Source organism: Vulpes vulpes, chromosome 2, assembly GCF_048418805.1.
Source record: "Vulpes vulpes isolate BD-2025 chromosome 2, VulVul3, whole genome shotgun sequence".
Classification (NCBI taxonomy): domain Eukaryota; kingdom Metazoa; phylum Chordata; class Mammalia; order Carnivora; family Canidae; genus Vulpes; species Vulpes vulpes.
Window position 1 is genome coordinate 7,401,967 of NC_132781.1, and position 14,867 is coordinate 7,416,833.

The window sequence follows — 14,867 nt, forward strand, 5'->3', positions numbered from 1 at the left end:
AATCTAATTTCCCCCACTGACCAATCAGAGGGGTTGGACTTAGGTGAGTTTTAGAAATGTTCCTTACTTGAAATTCTTGGAGCCCATGGGAGGCTGCGGCAACCAGGGTATTGCCTGGTGTCCAGACCCCGCATCCAGCAGGGGTGGGGCCGGGGGTCACATGTCCACACGAACCATGGTGCCACGGACATGCTCTGGTTAAACCTGGCCTGTGTCTCATTAGTACAGATCCCATCTGTCTCTCTCGTTTGTCCCGCTGTCTGGAGAGGGCTGGCATCCCGATGAGCTCTGGGGAGCACAGTGTCCAGGAGGGGAAGCCAGGGGTGCTACTGGCTGGAGAGAAAGCCGCCCGACCTCCCAGGTGGACGACAGGCAGGGGAGTCAACAGCTGGGCACTGATATCATCTCCTCCTCCTGCAGCCTTTGGCTCGGCCTCCATAATGCACAAAAGATAAGCTCTAGGTTTTCAAAGCAACTGAGCAAAGAGGCAGGGCGGGGAGCCTGGCTGGTTCTGGTGTGGGGACAACTTACAGGGGGCCCTGGGCCTGTCTTCTGCCCCTTCCCTCCACCTCCCCTGCTTTCCACAGGCTCCCTCTGCTCCCCACGCAGGACCGCCAGGTGCTGCCCGGAGAAGCCACCTGCCAGCAGGTGAGCCCAGCAGCCAGGGCAGGGCAAGGCGGGCAGCGGTGAGGTGAGGCGGGGCAGAGGAGGGGGGCACAGGTGATAGTTGAACCTCACACCCCTCGAGCCGTGCCCGCCTCCTGCCTTCCCATCCTGAGTTCACGTTCTGGGCTGGCCTCTGATGACACTGCATCCTACAGGGGGAGCAAGGGAAGGAGAACCTAGTGTGCACCCACATTTCCACCCAGGCCACCTGCAGGTCACCCACCTTACCGGTGCTCGCTTTGCCAGCCAGTAATCCACGCCCAGGGCGATGCCATGGGTGGGAATAAGAGGATGCACGACGCCAGCGCAGGGGCCCCACCTGTGGCGAGCCCTTGGCCAGACCTTGTCTGACTGGTGTCTAGGTTCTGTCGTAGTGGATCCTAAAGACCCCGGGCAAGGGGGGTGTTGCAGGACCCCTCCCTTGTGCAAGGGAGGAAGGAGCAGCTCGGGAGACCCCGGTGCTGCCTCAGCGCCCAGCAGTTTGTAAGTGCACAAATGTTGCTCACACCCCGTCGTCCACCCGCGAAGCCAGCGCTTCCTGCCCTCACTCCACATGGCCCGCCGGCTCGGGCAGCGGCCGGGGAGGGGGCTTCACGTGCGACCAGGACGGGCTGCTAGCCCTGTGCCCGTGACACTGCCTGCAAGCCCAGCCCCACCCTCCACCTCTCAGAGAGGACCCAGCGGCCCACAAGGGAGCTGCCCCCGAGTATCCGGGCCCAGAAGGTGCAGCGGGAGGCCCGGCTGGGCTAAGCAGAAGGGTGGGGGCCAGGGAAAGTCCTTTACAGATTTCCTTGTTTGTTTGTAATTGAGATCGGACTCACATAATGTGAAATCAACCACTTTATTATTGTTTTTTAGAGACAGAGAGGGAGAGAGGGACAAAGGGCAGAGGGAGAGGGAGAGGGAGAATCCCAAGCAGACTCCACGTCCCGCCCAACACGGGGCTCGATCCCATGACCCTGAGATCATGACCTGAGCTGAAATCAAGAGTCTTGCGCTTCACTGACGGAGCCACCCAGGCGCCCCTCAAATCAACCACCTTAAAGTGAGCAATTCAGTTGCGTTTCGTGCCTTCACAGTGGTGTGCAACCACCACCTCTGCTTGATTCCGAAACACTTTCATCGCCCCAAACGGAGACCCCGTACTCATTAAGCAACCCCTCCCATCACCCCCTCCTAACCACCTGGCAGCCGCCAGCCCCTGTCCTGCGTGTGGATTTACCTATTCTGGGTATTTCATATACGTGGAGTCATACACTGGGTGACCTCATTTTCCTCTTCTTTTGGAAGGAGGAGAAGCCATGGCTGGAGCCCCTGCACGTTCAGCCCCAGAGCCCCTCCTCCTGGGAGGCCTCCAGGCCTGCTCACAGGCAGCTGCCCATCTGCCCCAGCCCCTCAGGGGGCCTCCCCCCAAGCACCTCCAGAGGCGGCTAATGTGGAGCCCCTGGGCGAATGGCTTCCCCTCCTCTAAGGGGAGACCCTTACTATGGCACCCCCAAACCCCCATGAAGTTTAGAGGAGAGAAACGGGGCTTCTCTAACAGACAAGGAGGCACAATGCAAATCCGAGGAGATCCAGAACCCTTTCTAAAACAGGGGGAGCAGAGGGCACCTGGTGGCTCAGTGGTTGAGCATCTGCCTTTGGCTCAGGTCATGACCCTGGGGCCCCAGGATCAAGTCCCGCATCCGGCTCCCACCAGGGAGCCCGCTTCTCCCTCTGCCTGTGTCTCTGCCTCTCTCTCTCCTTGTGTCTCTCATGAGTAAATAAATAAAGTCTTTTAAAAAAATAAAGTAAAACAGAAGGAGCAACTGTGGCACCTACGCTCTGGGCAGTGAGGGCTTGATCTCTGCCAAGGCCCCGGGGCTTTCTGCTAACAAGGGCCAGAGAAGAGGGTTAAGGAGGACTTCGGGGCTCGAGCTAAGCCCAGCGTCCAGGGGGCGACAAGCACCTGTCTCCCTCCGGATGGAGCAGGGCCCCGGGTGGTGGCACAGGGACGGCGGGTGGCACATGCCCCCCTGGGAGGGCCCAGGGAGGGGCACACACATGCAGGCCTGTGCCTATAACGCAGCTTGTAGCTTGCTCGGGGCCCGCGTCTGCTGAAAGGGCCGGAGAGCCGCGTGGTATTATTATTAATGATGAAGCGCAGAGGTACCTGCCAGGGACTGGAATGGGCTGGGCGCTGCGCGGCGTGGACGGCAAATTGAACTCCAATTTTCTGCTCCACAGTCTTTGTTACACGCCACAAAGCGCCGGTACACCGGGGTCACCAGCCTGATGAATGTGTGTGCTTCTTCGGCGGCGGGTTCCAGCTCTCAGCCTCTGCGTGGAGGCAGACCCGCCGCTCTGGTTTTCCCTTCCCCCAGGGCCCCCCTCCAACTCCTTTCCTGTGGTCCCCACATACCACGATGACCCCTGCAGAGATCCAAGGTTCGAAACCGGGCCCTGACTCCCCGGTGACCTCTTGCACCCTTGGCCTCTGGGCGTCGATGAGAGGCTAGAGGGGTGGTAAGGATGCTCCTCCCCAGGGCGCTCGGGGGCTAAATGAGGGAACACGGGGAGGCCGGCGGCATGGATGAGGCCTTTAGCAAACACCTTTCTTCTCCTTCCCCTTGGGCTGAGCTGCCCACCCTGGTGCCAGGGAAGGGAAGGCGAGGAGAGGCCACTGAAATTGGGTGGCAAGCGCCCACCCAGGGATGATGAGGCCGAGGGGGGGGCCAGCATGCCTGCCATGCACCCCAGCTCTCTGGTGCATGTTAGGGAAATCGATGGCCAGTGCTGAGTCAGACCCCCACTCCTGTCCTCCCTTCCTCGGGGGCAGCGGACATTTCCTCTAGGTGATGACCTTTCTCAAGGGTGGCAAACAGGAGGAAAGGGGGTTGCCCTTGGAAAGCATGCTACCCAGAGCTTGGGCCTGCCTGTCCACTGCTCCTGGCACAGGCCTCAATGCCCTGTGTCTGGTGGTGCCATCCCTGGGCAAGGTGGGCACTGGAGACCCCCACCCCCCAGGCAGTGGGCTCCTGGAAGCATCCATATCTCAGTTCTCCAAGACCCAGGAGAGGTGGATGTTTCTGTCACCAGAGCTTAGGAGACAGGCTGATAGTGGTACCCCTCTGGCAGAGAATGCTCACCCCAGCAATGTTCAAGACCATCCCCCTCCTGGAGTGCCATATACCAGTGGGACAAGTCTCCATGGGGCCACCCGGGCCTGGCCAGGCAGCTGGCCCCCAAAGCTGAGCTATGGCAAGTCCCACAAGTCCCTTTGTGGCCAGAGGGTCTCAGGTCCCAGCTGTAAAACCGGAGAATTGCTCCAAGCATGTGTCCCACCCCGGGGTCAGCAAGAGGAAGACAAGCATCATCCATGCAGCATAATGGAGCTTCTTGGGAAGAATCCCAGGAGTTAGTGAAAATTTTACTATCGCTGCTTTTATAGCTCAAATGAATCTGAATACAGTAAAATGATAATAGCACCGTTAGGCAAAAACATTGTAATCGATGGTGTAAGTTTAATCTCTTAACCCTCCTGCTGAAATGTAAGAAAAGGCTCCCTTCCCCTCTGTTAACCCATCGGAAATGAGAACCCTCTTTTTTCCACACGAGGCTGGGATGCTTTGGCCTTATTTACTGGTGCGGCCCAGCGGCAGGCCCTGGCTGTGACATGGCTTGCAGAGGTCACCCCCAGTAAGGATGAGGATGGGCCATTTGTGCCAGGTGCTGGTCCTAGGAGGTGGCCGCTAGCCATACCCCAATTTTCAGGTTAGGAGACCGAGATGCAGAGGGTTTTCAGAGCTGCCTGGGGTCACACAACTAGTGAGAGGCTGAGCGGGGTTTGAAACCCAGTAACCCCACTCCAGAGCCCAACAGGATGGTAATGCACACCACTACTCAGATCTTGCAGCATTAGAGCTGGAAGGGAACATAAAGATCCCCCAGCCGTGTCCGCCAACAACAGGGAGGTGGCCTGGCCACGTTCAACAGCACGTTCATTTGTCCACTTTTTCATTCATGGATCTGCACCCTCCTGCATGCCAGATTCATTGCCAGGCTCTAGGACTGGGGAGGCGATGGGGCCACCGTCCCTGTCTTCTAAGTGGAGACTAGCCTGGGTGCATGGACATGCATCTTCCGTGCTGTAAGGGAGGTAACCTCAGAAGTCTGAGGGACATGGAGGACATTAGGAAAAAAGTTCCAGAGGATGGGACATTTGAGCTCAGAAGGGACAAAGGGCAGGAACTAATGCAGATTTAATACCTACATTTCCCCAGCAAAGAAGGAAGGAAGGAGCTCTCTGGAGAAAGGGAATGGAATAAGCAAAGGTCCTGGGGCGTAGCGAGCATAATCCAGACCAGCAGGACTCACGGCTCCAGACTCACTTCCTCGTGCTCCTGGTTCTCCGCCAGGCTGACTTCTAGGGAAGGGTAGACACAAGTCTCTGTAAGGCATTGTGCTGGTTTCCAAGGGCTGCCATAACCCAATACCATCCGTGCAGCGACTCCAACCGTTCTGGAGCCCGGAAGTCTGAAACCAAGGTGTTGGCAAGGCCCCGCTCCCTCTGAAGGCCAGAGGGATGAATCCTTCCTTCCTCTTCCAGCTCGTGGTGGCTCCCGGCAATCCTTGGCGTTCCTGGGCTTGTCGATGCACCACCCTGATCTCTGCCCCCACCGCCACGTGGCCATCTTCTAGGGAGAAGACATTTCTGTTCCCCGGTCTCTCCCCTTATAAAGACATCAGTCCTGGAGGGCTCACCCCAGGCCCGTTGGACCTCATCTTAATGAAGGACAGCTGCAGTATCCTGTTTCTAAATAGGGTTCCAGGTAGGACATGAATTTGGCTGGGGGGTGGGGTGGGTGGAGACCCATTCAACCCAGCCCAGGCATCAACTAGTCTTCCCCTGGAAGTGACAAGATTGGCATCCCCTGGCTTCCGGGTTGGGTCTCATCATCATTCATTCACTACTCGTTAGTTCATTCATTCATTTCCCGAGCATCTTCTTTGCCCTGGGCTCTGTGCCTAGTGCTAGGGCATAGAAAAACAGGAGGCACCAGCCCAGCCCTGGTGGCCTCCCCGTGGCTCATAGTCTTCTTGCCTCTGTGACTTTTTGGCAGTCCAAGCTGGTTGGGTGATGGGCTTGGGGCACACACACCCTTCCTTCCCCATGCTGGGCCCCGCTGACCCCACTCGCAGTTCCCCCGGGCCGTGTCGGGGCTCAGTTGCACTGGCTGCCCTGGTGGCCAGGCCCCCCTAATCAGATTAGATGTGTATTCAAACAAATTGACGATCCGTTCCATTAGATGCTTTTTGAACACGCTTTTCTGAGCGAGAAATCCATTCGGCAGCAGCTGTGGAGGCCGAGGCATAATTGATTGTCCCACCCTCCCAGGCCCCGGCATCAGAAGGTGCCTGGCTCCTGAAGGTCACTGGTGAGGATTAGATTAAGGAGGGCGAGAGCCTTCTTTCCTGGCTAATGAAGCACTTGGCATGCAGGCAGCACTGGGGCTGAGCTGGGCCGGGCATCTGCCAGGAGACAGTGGAGGGGCATAAATTAGCATCTCATTTGTGGGAGGCAGAAGGGAAGCCAGAAGGGAGGGCCTGTGGCGCCCGGGTGCTGCTGCCCTGGCTGGACGGGGTAGGAGCAGGCTTGCCCTGCAAAGCCTGGGGGTGGGAGGGGAGAAGGGGAAAGTCCGTGGTCCTGTGGTCCTTATCAGGCATTCAGAGAGTGCCTGCCAGCACCTGCCACCGCGTGTGCTCCCCGAACACTTCTGGAGGCCACGGGCTCCAACAGAAGCACGCATGGCAACCTCTCCTTGCGCCTATAGCACTGTCTTCCTGAACCTTCTCTGGCTCAGGCAGTTCCACGCTTAGCACACCCTCCCTCCCTCCCCCCCCCCCACCCCACCACTACCAGCACCACCTGGGTTTGGATGGAAGAAGGACGTGTAGGAATTCCTGACGCTGCGCAGAAGGTCCTGCAGGCCCCTGGTTTCTACCTCATCCTGAGCCTTTGCTCGAGACCTTACAAGTCGCTCCTAGGCAAGACTCGGTTCTTGAGCCACTTGCAGTGGCCGTGAGGCAGCCGGATTTGGACGACGCAGGTGTGGGACACCTCTGAGATGCAGGGAATGGGTGGGGTGATCGTAGCACCCCCACCCTGTTTCCCCACCTCCTCCCCGTTTGGTCACGTCCAAAGGTCTGTTGTGCAGAGGGAGTACCCTGGAGGTGCCAAGCGCGATGCTTGGCGTGTGCGTTAGCTCACGTGGTCTCCCCCCCCCCGCCTCTGGGGCAGGCATTGGAAGCTGTTTTACCGACAAGTAAGGCTCCAGAGTTACTCTGCTTGAGGTCAGACTTTAGTTGGCATGGGAACTGGGATCGACACCTAGATTCCTGGGGCACCCGGGTGGGTCAGTGGTTGAGCATCTGCCTTCAGCTCAGGTTGTGATCCTGGAGTCCCAGGTATCGAGTCCTACATCGGGCTCCCTGCATGGAGCCTGCTTCTCCCTCTACCTATGTCTCTGCCTCCCTCTCTCTGTCTCTCATGAATAAATAAATAAAATCTTAAAAAAAAAAAAAAAGAAAGAAACCTAGATTCTTCTCTTCAAGCCAGACCCCTGGGGAAGGTTGGCACCTGGAGGTTTGAATGGTGAGCAGAGCTGTGGGATGGACGCCCACTGAGCTCTAAGCCCTGCTCTTCTTCCTTGATCCTTCACACCTGCATCTGTTCATCCTCTACACCATTTGGCCTTCCTTATTCCCAGGCCTCTCTCCCTGCATCCCGCCAGCTCACCCCCCCCCACCCCCCACCCCAAGGTGGCCGGCCTCCTCTGGCTTGTTTCTCTCCCCGTGCATTCTCAGCCAGCATGCCTCTCATCCCTGGATCGAGTTCTGGGCCTGTGACATTAGAAGCTGGGGTGGGAATGCCCCTGCCATACAACCATACTTGTGGCTTCAAAACCAGCGCCCAGAGACAGGCGTCATCCCTCACTTACCACCCATAAGGCCACAGGTCGGGGTATGAAGAGCAGGACAGCCAGCTACCAGATATGGAAAGACCTGCAGCTCTGGGATCCGCCAGACCTGGCTTCACATCTGGAAGGCAGAGTCAAATGACCGAACCTTCTCCAGTGTGAGTCTTCTCATCTGTAAAATGGGGGTAATGACTTCCTTCCTTGGAAGTTCTCGTGACTCCATGAGATGCTGGACATAAAATGCTGCCCATATGGACAGCTCTGGGAGAAGCACGAAATAAAGGCAGTGGAGATAGAAGTGGGGGAAGAAGTGAGGCTTGGTGAAGGCGAGGGGGCTGCCCTGAGTCCCTGCTTCCTATGACCCAGGGCCTGGCCAGCTCCAGGGAGCACAGGCTGTCCAGCTGGGACCGGCTAGGGGGCCACAGAGGTCAATCCAGGACAAAGGTGAGGATGCAGAGACCAGAGGACGTTGAGGAGAGAGGTTTGCAAGAATCCCAACCTCTACCCGGTTCCCAGGCATTCCAGAGACACCCCATGACCAAGCAGTTAGAACTCCTGTGTGTCCAGAGAGGAGCTGCCAAGAGACGGGCTTTGATGCATTTCAGGGCGGGAGGGGATTCGCCCCTGGAAGCTGGTCCTGGACGACGATAGACATCTTTGGCCCCTGGGTGGTGGGCGGAGGTCTTCACCCTGGCCGGCGAGATTCTGGCTCCAGCGGAGGTGGGGTTCCCAGGCCGGGGCTGGCTTGGGAAGTCCCATCCCAGGAGTGATGCAGGGGCTCCAGAGAAAGAGGATGTTATGCTCCTGGAGGGTGGGAGGAAGGGGAGAGGCCGGAGTTGAGATAAGCTTCTGTGCGGGGCCACAGAGGAGCCTCGGGTGGAAGGGTGACAATGGGGGTATTTAGTGAGAATATGAAGGGCAAGGCGGTCAGGGGCGCCTGAGCTGTTTCGGGAAACGAGAAGGAAGCCCAAGACTGAGGCCTTTTGTCCGCCTCCGAAGGCGGCTCTTCCTTCAAGGGTCTCAGACCCTGGTGGTCAGGGCCCCCCACCCCAGCCGCGCCGCACCCCGCCCTTTCCTCTGTCCCCGGCGGGACCGGCCCGCGACCGCTCCCCCTGCACGCTCACATGCGTGTATGCACGCGCGGGTGTAGACCGGCTTATACCTGCGGGACGCAGCAGAAGTTCCCCAAAGCCACAGAGTGAAAAGTGCGTCCCCTCCCACCCAGTTCCTCCTAGAGCCTCAGCTGAGCCCGGTCTCTTACGTAACCCCCTAGAAAAAGCCTCTGCCTAGACAAGCAAATATATTTTTATGCTTCAAGGAAAAAAAGAGCACAAATGGTGGCAGATTCCACGTCCGTTCCACACCTTGCTTGTTTTCACTTCACGGTGGTTCTCAAGAACCGTCCCAGAGCCTGACGCTGCGACAATTCTCGAGTTTGGAGATGTGATCGCTTCTTTACCCGCTGCCCTCCTGATGGACAATCAGGGGTCATTTTTGAGCTTTCGCTGTTACAAACATGATGCTGCTATGAAGTGCTGTCACTGGAAGGTGGTGGATTGGGGCGGGGGAGGATGTTTAGTTTCCTTTTTTTTCTTTTTTTTTTTTTTTTTTGATTTTATGTATTTATTCATGAGAGACACAGAGAGGCAGAGACGCAGGCTCCCTGCAGGGAGCCCTATGCGGGACTCGATCCCAGGACCCCGGGGTCACACCCTGGGCCGAAGGCAGGTGCTCAACCCTGAGCCACCCTGGAGCCCGCATGCTCAGTTCTGATGGCAGCACCAGGCCACTGTCCGCAGACGCCGTCCCGAGGGGCTGTCCCCAAAGCCGTGTGTGCGCACCCCTGGGTCCCCACGGCCTGCCAGGCACCGGGCACTATCTCGCTTTCAGATCGGGGCCCAAGTGATAGGAAAAAAAACGATATCTTACTGAGTTTTGTTTGCCTTTCTCTTATCGTGAGGTTCAGCATCTTTGTCCGCATTTCAGAGTTATTTGTAATTCTTTCCTGTGAACTCTTCATATCCTTTGCCCATTTTTCTGTTGGTTTGTTCATCTTCTTCTTTCTGATTTATGAGAATATTTTTTATATCGGGGAAAATGAGCTCTTTGTCCATGAGAGAAGTCGCAAACATTTTCCCCGGGTTTGTCATTTGTTGCTTTTTTTTGTTTATGGGTATTTTTTTTTTCCATGTAGGATTTTTATATTGCTGAAGGTATCAATCTGTTTTATGACTTCCTGGAGTTTGTGTAGTACTTAGAAAGTACTTGGCGAATACTTCACCTCCTCAAGATTATATATTTTTAAATCTCTGTGAGTTTCTTCTACTTCTTTTAGAATTTCGTTTTTCATGCTTAAAACATTGATCCATCTAGCATTTATTTTGAGGAAAAGTGTGAGGAAGAGATTCAACTTTTTTTTTCCCCCAAATGGTTCCCTCGATGTTCCAAAACCATTTGGTGAATAATTGATCTTTTCCCCACCAACTTGAAATTCTACTTTCATCATATATTAAATAATCCCATATGTATCGGGGTCTATTTCTAGTTTCTGAGTCTGTCATTTCATCAGACTATTTCTACAAGAACACACTGTTTTAATTATTGCAACTTTATGAAACAGTTGAATATCTAGGCTAGTCTGCTCCATCTACCATACTTTTTCGGGATTTCTTGGTTATCCTTTTGTTATTTTTTTTTAATGTGAATTTCAGAATCACTTTGGTTAAAAAAAAAATCTGTCTTTCGTGTGTGTGTGTGTTTTCAAAGTGAGGAAAAGTTTAAGGGAATGACACCCATATAATATCGATCCTTCCTATCCACAGTTCTTTTCCGTTCTCAGTTAACTCGTTCCCACTGAGAAGGTGGCTAACAGGGCTGTTGTGTACAGTTGTACAAGTTGTGTACTGCACAAAGGAGCTGCAGGCGCCTGCCAACAGGGCCCGAGCTCTTCTCTCCCGTAGTCACGTATGATGGATAGTGACAGTAGCCGTGCCTCCTATAGCGTGTTCCAGGCGCTCTTCTGACCTCTGTTTTAAAATTTATTTAACCCACACCACAAACGGATCCCCTAATTTACAACTAGGAAATTGAAGTGCATAAAAAAGGTTATAAGTAAGTTGCCAAAGGCCAGTTGATTTGTGTCCCCCACGCGGGCATTCATGGGACAGAAATCTGTTCCTGCACTTAAGTACACACCCAGACACACGCGACACACACATACAGATGACAACACATCTCCCTACATACACAGATACACACAGACACTCGAGGACACGTACACAGCCTACACATGGGTGCACACGTGCATGCACACACACGGCTGTCGCTGCCCCAGTATCCTTCCCCCCTGCAGCACCCACAGGGCCAGACGCCCTGCCATCCCCTGCTTTTGGAAGATGACAGGCCTATCAAGGAAAACCAGCTGGCTGGCCTCCTGCCATGGCTCAGTGCTGGGTAGGGCCTGCCTTCCACACCCCTGTGTCAGATGGTGGGGGGCTGGGGTAGGGTGGGGACCTCCCTGGCCTCCCTGTGAGGATCACGCGAGATGAGGGATGCAGGGATGCTCGGGGCTCGGGGGCACCAGTGGGCTCTCTCGGGAAAGGCCAGCGCCGCCCTCCTCTTCCCGGCCGCTGGGGTGGGCCCTTTCCCGGGCACGTCGCGGGCCTCCTCCAGGCTGGTGCCCCCAGAGGGCCCGAGGGAGGAACTGGCACACGCAGACCCGGGAGCAGATTGCCCAGTGAGCCGCGTGCAGAGGCGCGGGGCTCTGGGCGCAGAGCGCGTGAGTGCACGCGTGTGTGCAAGCGCCCGCCCCGCCCGCCCCTCTGATGTTCTGGCTCTGAATCAGCCCCGCATCCCCGGGCTTGAATCACTGGGGGTTGGGAGCGTTATTGTTTTAAAACAAACGTGTGATGACAGGAACTAACAGAGGGTTTTTAGAAACGCGATTCAAAGGGCTCTTGAACGCTGCTGGGGAATAGGAATGTGCCTTTGAAGTGTGAACGTGCCCATTTGTCAAATGGGGGAGCAGAGACGCTGCTTCAGCAGATCCACGCCTGCAAATGGGTGCCTGTTGGCCTCTCTGCCCCCCGAGCCTGCGGAGGTGGGTGAGGGAGCGGGGCCGGGTGGGGGTGCTCCCCCCCGCACGCTCCCCCAGAGAGGCCTTCTGAAGGGCTTTGTGAGGCATGTCAGGAGGTGTGCAGAGGGGCGGGAGCGGGGGTGGGATGGGGTTCCCCCCCAGTATCCCCCCCGGGGGGTTGAGGCCAGACCCCGGACGTACATCACTGACGCTCTGAGTCGCCAGACTGTGCTTGAGGCCGGGCTGAGGCCTTGACCTGAATGTGAACCACCTGCAGACCACAGATGCCCAATTCTGGCCAAAGCTGAGGGTCAAAGGACCCTCGGGATGGAATCAAGCAGCCTGGCGATGGAGGGGACCTGCCAGATGGACTCTTGATGTCTTTGAGGGTCTCCCCCAGCCTTGGGGGCAGGACTCAGGATGCCCTCGTCCCCTGCCACTTGTGTCCACCCTCCCCCCCACACACGTTGTTTTCCTTGTCACATTTATATTCCCTTTGACTGAAGTGCAGTAAGTACTTCCCTTCCTTCTGCCCTGGAGGGAGAAATCCAGAAGCACAGGGTATCCAGTGGATGGGGATCCCGAGGAGAGAGACACAGAAAGTACCGGAACAAAGGCAGGAGAAGCAGGGTGGGGGCGGCAGCAGGAGTGAGCCTTGGCGAGGTCTGGGAAGAGGGGGAGGTGGGGAACGTGTTGGTGGGCATGGAGGACTCGCTCTGAAGATCAAGCTCTCAAGTCAGACCGCCCCAAGTTCAAGTCCTCCCGGGCCACATGACCTTGAGCAAGTTACCCGGCTGCACCTGCTGTGTGCTCAGGAGCCTTAGGGCGCGACAGGAGCGACCCCCCGAAGGTGAGCAAGTGATAACTGGTGGTTTTGTGTCTCTGTTTACCACAGATGACGTGGCCCCCTATTTCAAGACGGAGCCCGTGCGGACGCAGGTGCACCTGGAGGGGAACCGGCTGGTGCTCACGTGCATGGCCGAGGGCAGCTGGCCGCTGGAGTTCAAGTGGCTTCATAACAACAGAGAGCTGACCAAGTTCTCCCTGGAGTACAGGCAAGCCTCCCCTCCCCTCGCCTCCCCTCCTCTTCCTGGCTGTGCCCTGAAGGGGAACCAGGGTGGGGGCCTGTCTGGCAGTTTGGGGGCAGCCACCAGTGCTCCTGGGAGGCTGGGGTGGAGAAAGGTGGGGTTTAAAGCGCTGTGCCCCAAGAGTGAGAGGCCCCTGCCCTGCTGAGCCCAACAGAGCACATCTAGGGAGTGCACCGGGGGTGCTACCCCGGCGGGGTGACCCCAGCAGCAGGGAACAGAGTAGAGACAATGGGTGGGGTAGGGAAGCTCAGCCCCAGCAGCTGCACTGTGGTCGTGCCTGTGACCAGACCCCTCCTTCCTAAGCCCTGAGAACTCTGCTGTCTCCTGGGGGCACTGGGGTAGGGGTGTGGGGCTGGGTCCGATACACAGTAGGGTGGGGGACACATGGCAATGTGGGATCAGCGAGGGAAGGACATCTGGTATTTGGGGGTAGTGCAGGTGTGACACGGAGGTGGCCTGCCTGCCCAGGGCCTTTGGGCTCGTCCCCACTCCATGTTGGTGCCCTGAGCTCTGGACTGGCCCTTGCCTCCCCGGGACACTGCCCAGCGGGGAGAGAGGACAGGAGAGTCGGGCACAGGATCTCCGTGAAGCAGGTTCCTGCAGGAAGCCTGAGTCAGGCAGCTGCCCCCCAAGACCACCCTGGCCTCCAGCTCTTTCCTCCTGGCAGTGCGCCCCCTCCCCACCTCCAGTTTCTATCTTCCCATCTCATCTCTGCCTGTTTTTACTGGCTCCCAACCCTGTGGCTGGTGATTAATCCCCAGGCCTGATGTGCATAATCGGTTTTGTTGGGGAAACAAGATTGTCTTGCCCTGGGGATGTTGATACAGATCTGCGCCAGGGACCGGAATGCAAATGAGAGGAGGGTATTTAATTGCTTGAGGATCTGTTCTTTCCGGAGAACCATCCTTTTCTTTGCTGAGCAGGGTGGCCAGAGTTTGGGGTGTCCCCCTCCACTTAGGCCCCCGGGGTTCCTTCTGCCCCAAGCCTAGACTAGATTGGCTGGTGTGGCCACTTTATCTGAAGAGGGAGTTGGAGGGTCCAGGGCAGGAGAGCCCCCTTCCCGTCTGGTTGGTGAGAGACCAGGAAGCAGGTGGCCCTCCAGTACCACCTGGGGTGGCGGAGGGGGGGGTTGGGTCTCCGGGGAGCTCATGAAGGATAGGGAGTGCCCCCCTGAGCAGCCCCTGTGGTGGTTTTCACTTGGGGGCCCAGAGCGCTCCTGGCTGCTGCCTGGAGTCCGGGGGGCAGTTTTGACAATGTCTGTGAAGAGCCCCAGCGTCCTTTGGATGGGGGACATGCCTGAGTGGGAACCGCAGGAACATGTGGATGGCATACCACATGTGGTGTCAGGGCCTCCCAGCCTGCCTCTGACTTCTCCTGGCAAGGACCCGGGCCAGGATCCAGGAGGAGGAAGAGGGCTGGTTCTCTATCTGGGGCCCAGCTGTTCTTTTGGTGCCTCAGAACTGCGAGGACGCCAGTGTGGACGGTTCACGGAGGGCAGATCCGAGCTCGGCCTTAGGATCAGACTTGCCCACGGATGGAACGGGCTTCCTCTGGAAGCAGCTCTGTGTCTTGGATGCATCCACGTAGCGGGCAGGGTCCAGCTGGTGAGGACGGTAGTGACCATCATAATCACTGGCAGTGAAAAAGGATTTACTCTATGGCTGATGTTGCCACGTGCACCCTCAACACTTCACCCGAGGTCAGATCGTTGAGCTGGGCTTCAAATGTAAGTCGCCGGGCTCCAGGGCTGGAAAACCTTCACATCGAGGAAGGACCGCTTCCTTCATATGCATCCCAAGCATCCTCTGCTCACTGTGCTCTGCAGGTTCTAAAAAACAAAGCAGAGTGGGGAATGCAAACACATCCCGTCTCATCATTTATACATGACACTGTGAGCAAGCCACACACCTGAGGTCAGAGTTCACCTGCTGAGTGACACTGAGAAGTCCATGATCATAGGCTTACGGCCCCATGATTTCAGGGCAGAAGGAGGTCCCCGGAAGTTCCATGTAGGAAGTCCCAGAGAAGGATTCTGATTGGCCCAGGTTGGGTCATCCCATTTATTTTTGCTAAACTATT

At 56.8% G+C, this 14,867-nt stretch overlaps 1 protein-coding gene across 1 annotated transcript in view; it reads left to right on the forward strand.

Moving 5' to 3' along the window:
* SDK2 (sidekick cell adhesion molecule 2) overlaps nucleotides 1-14,867 on the forward strand; it is a 259,178-nt gene that overhangs the window by 109,254 nt on the left and 135,057 nt on the right. Inside the window, exon 2 of the mRNA XM_025999673.2 lies at nucleotides 12,596-12,755. Coding sequence (XP_025855458.1) covers nucleotides 12,596-12,755 — 160 coding nt within the window. The remainder of the gene's footprint in view (nucleotides 1-12,595; nucleotides 12,756-14,867) is intronic.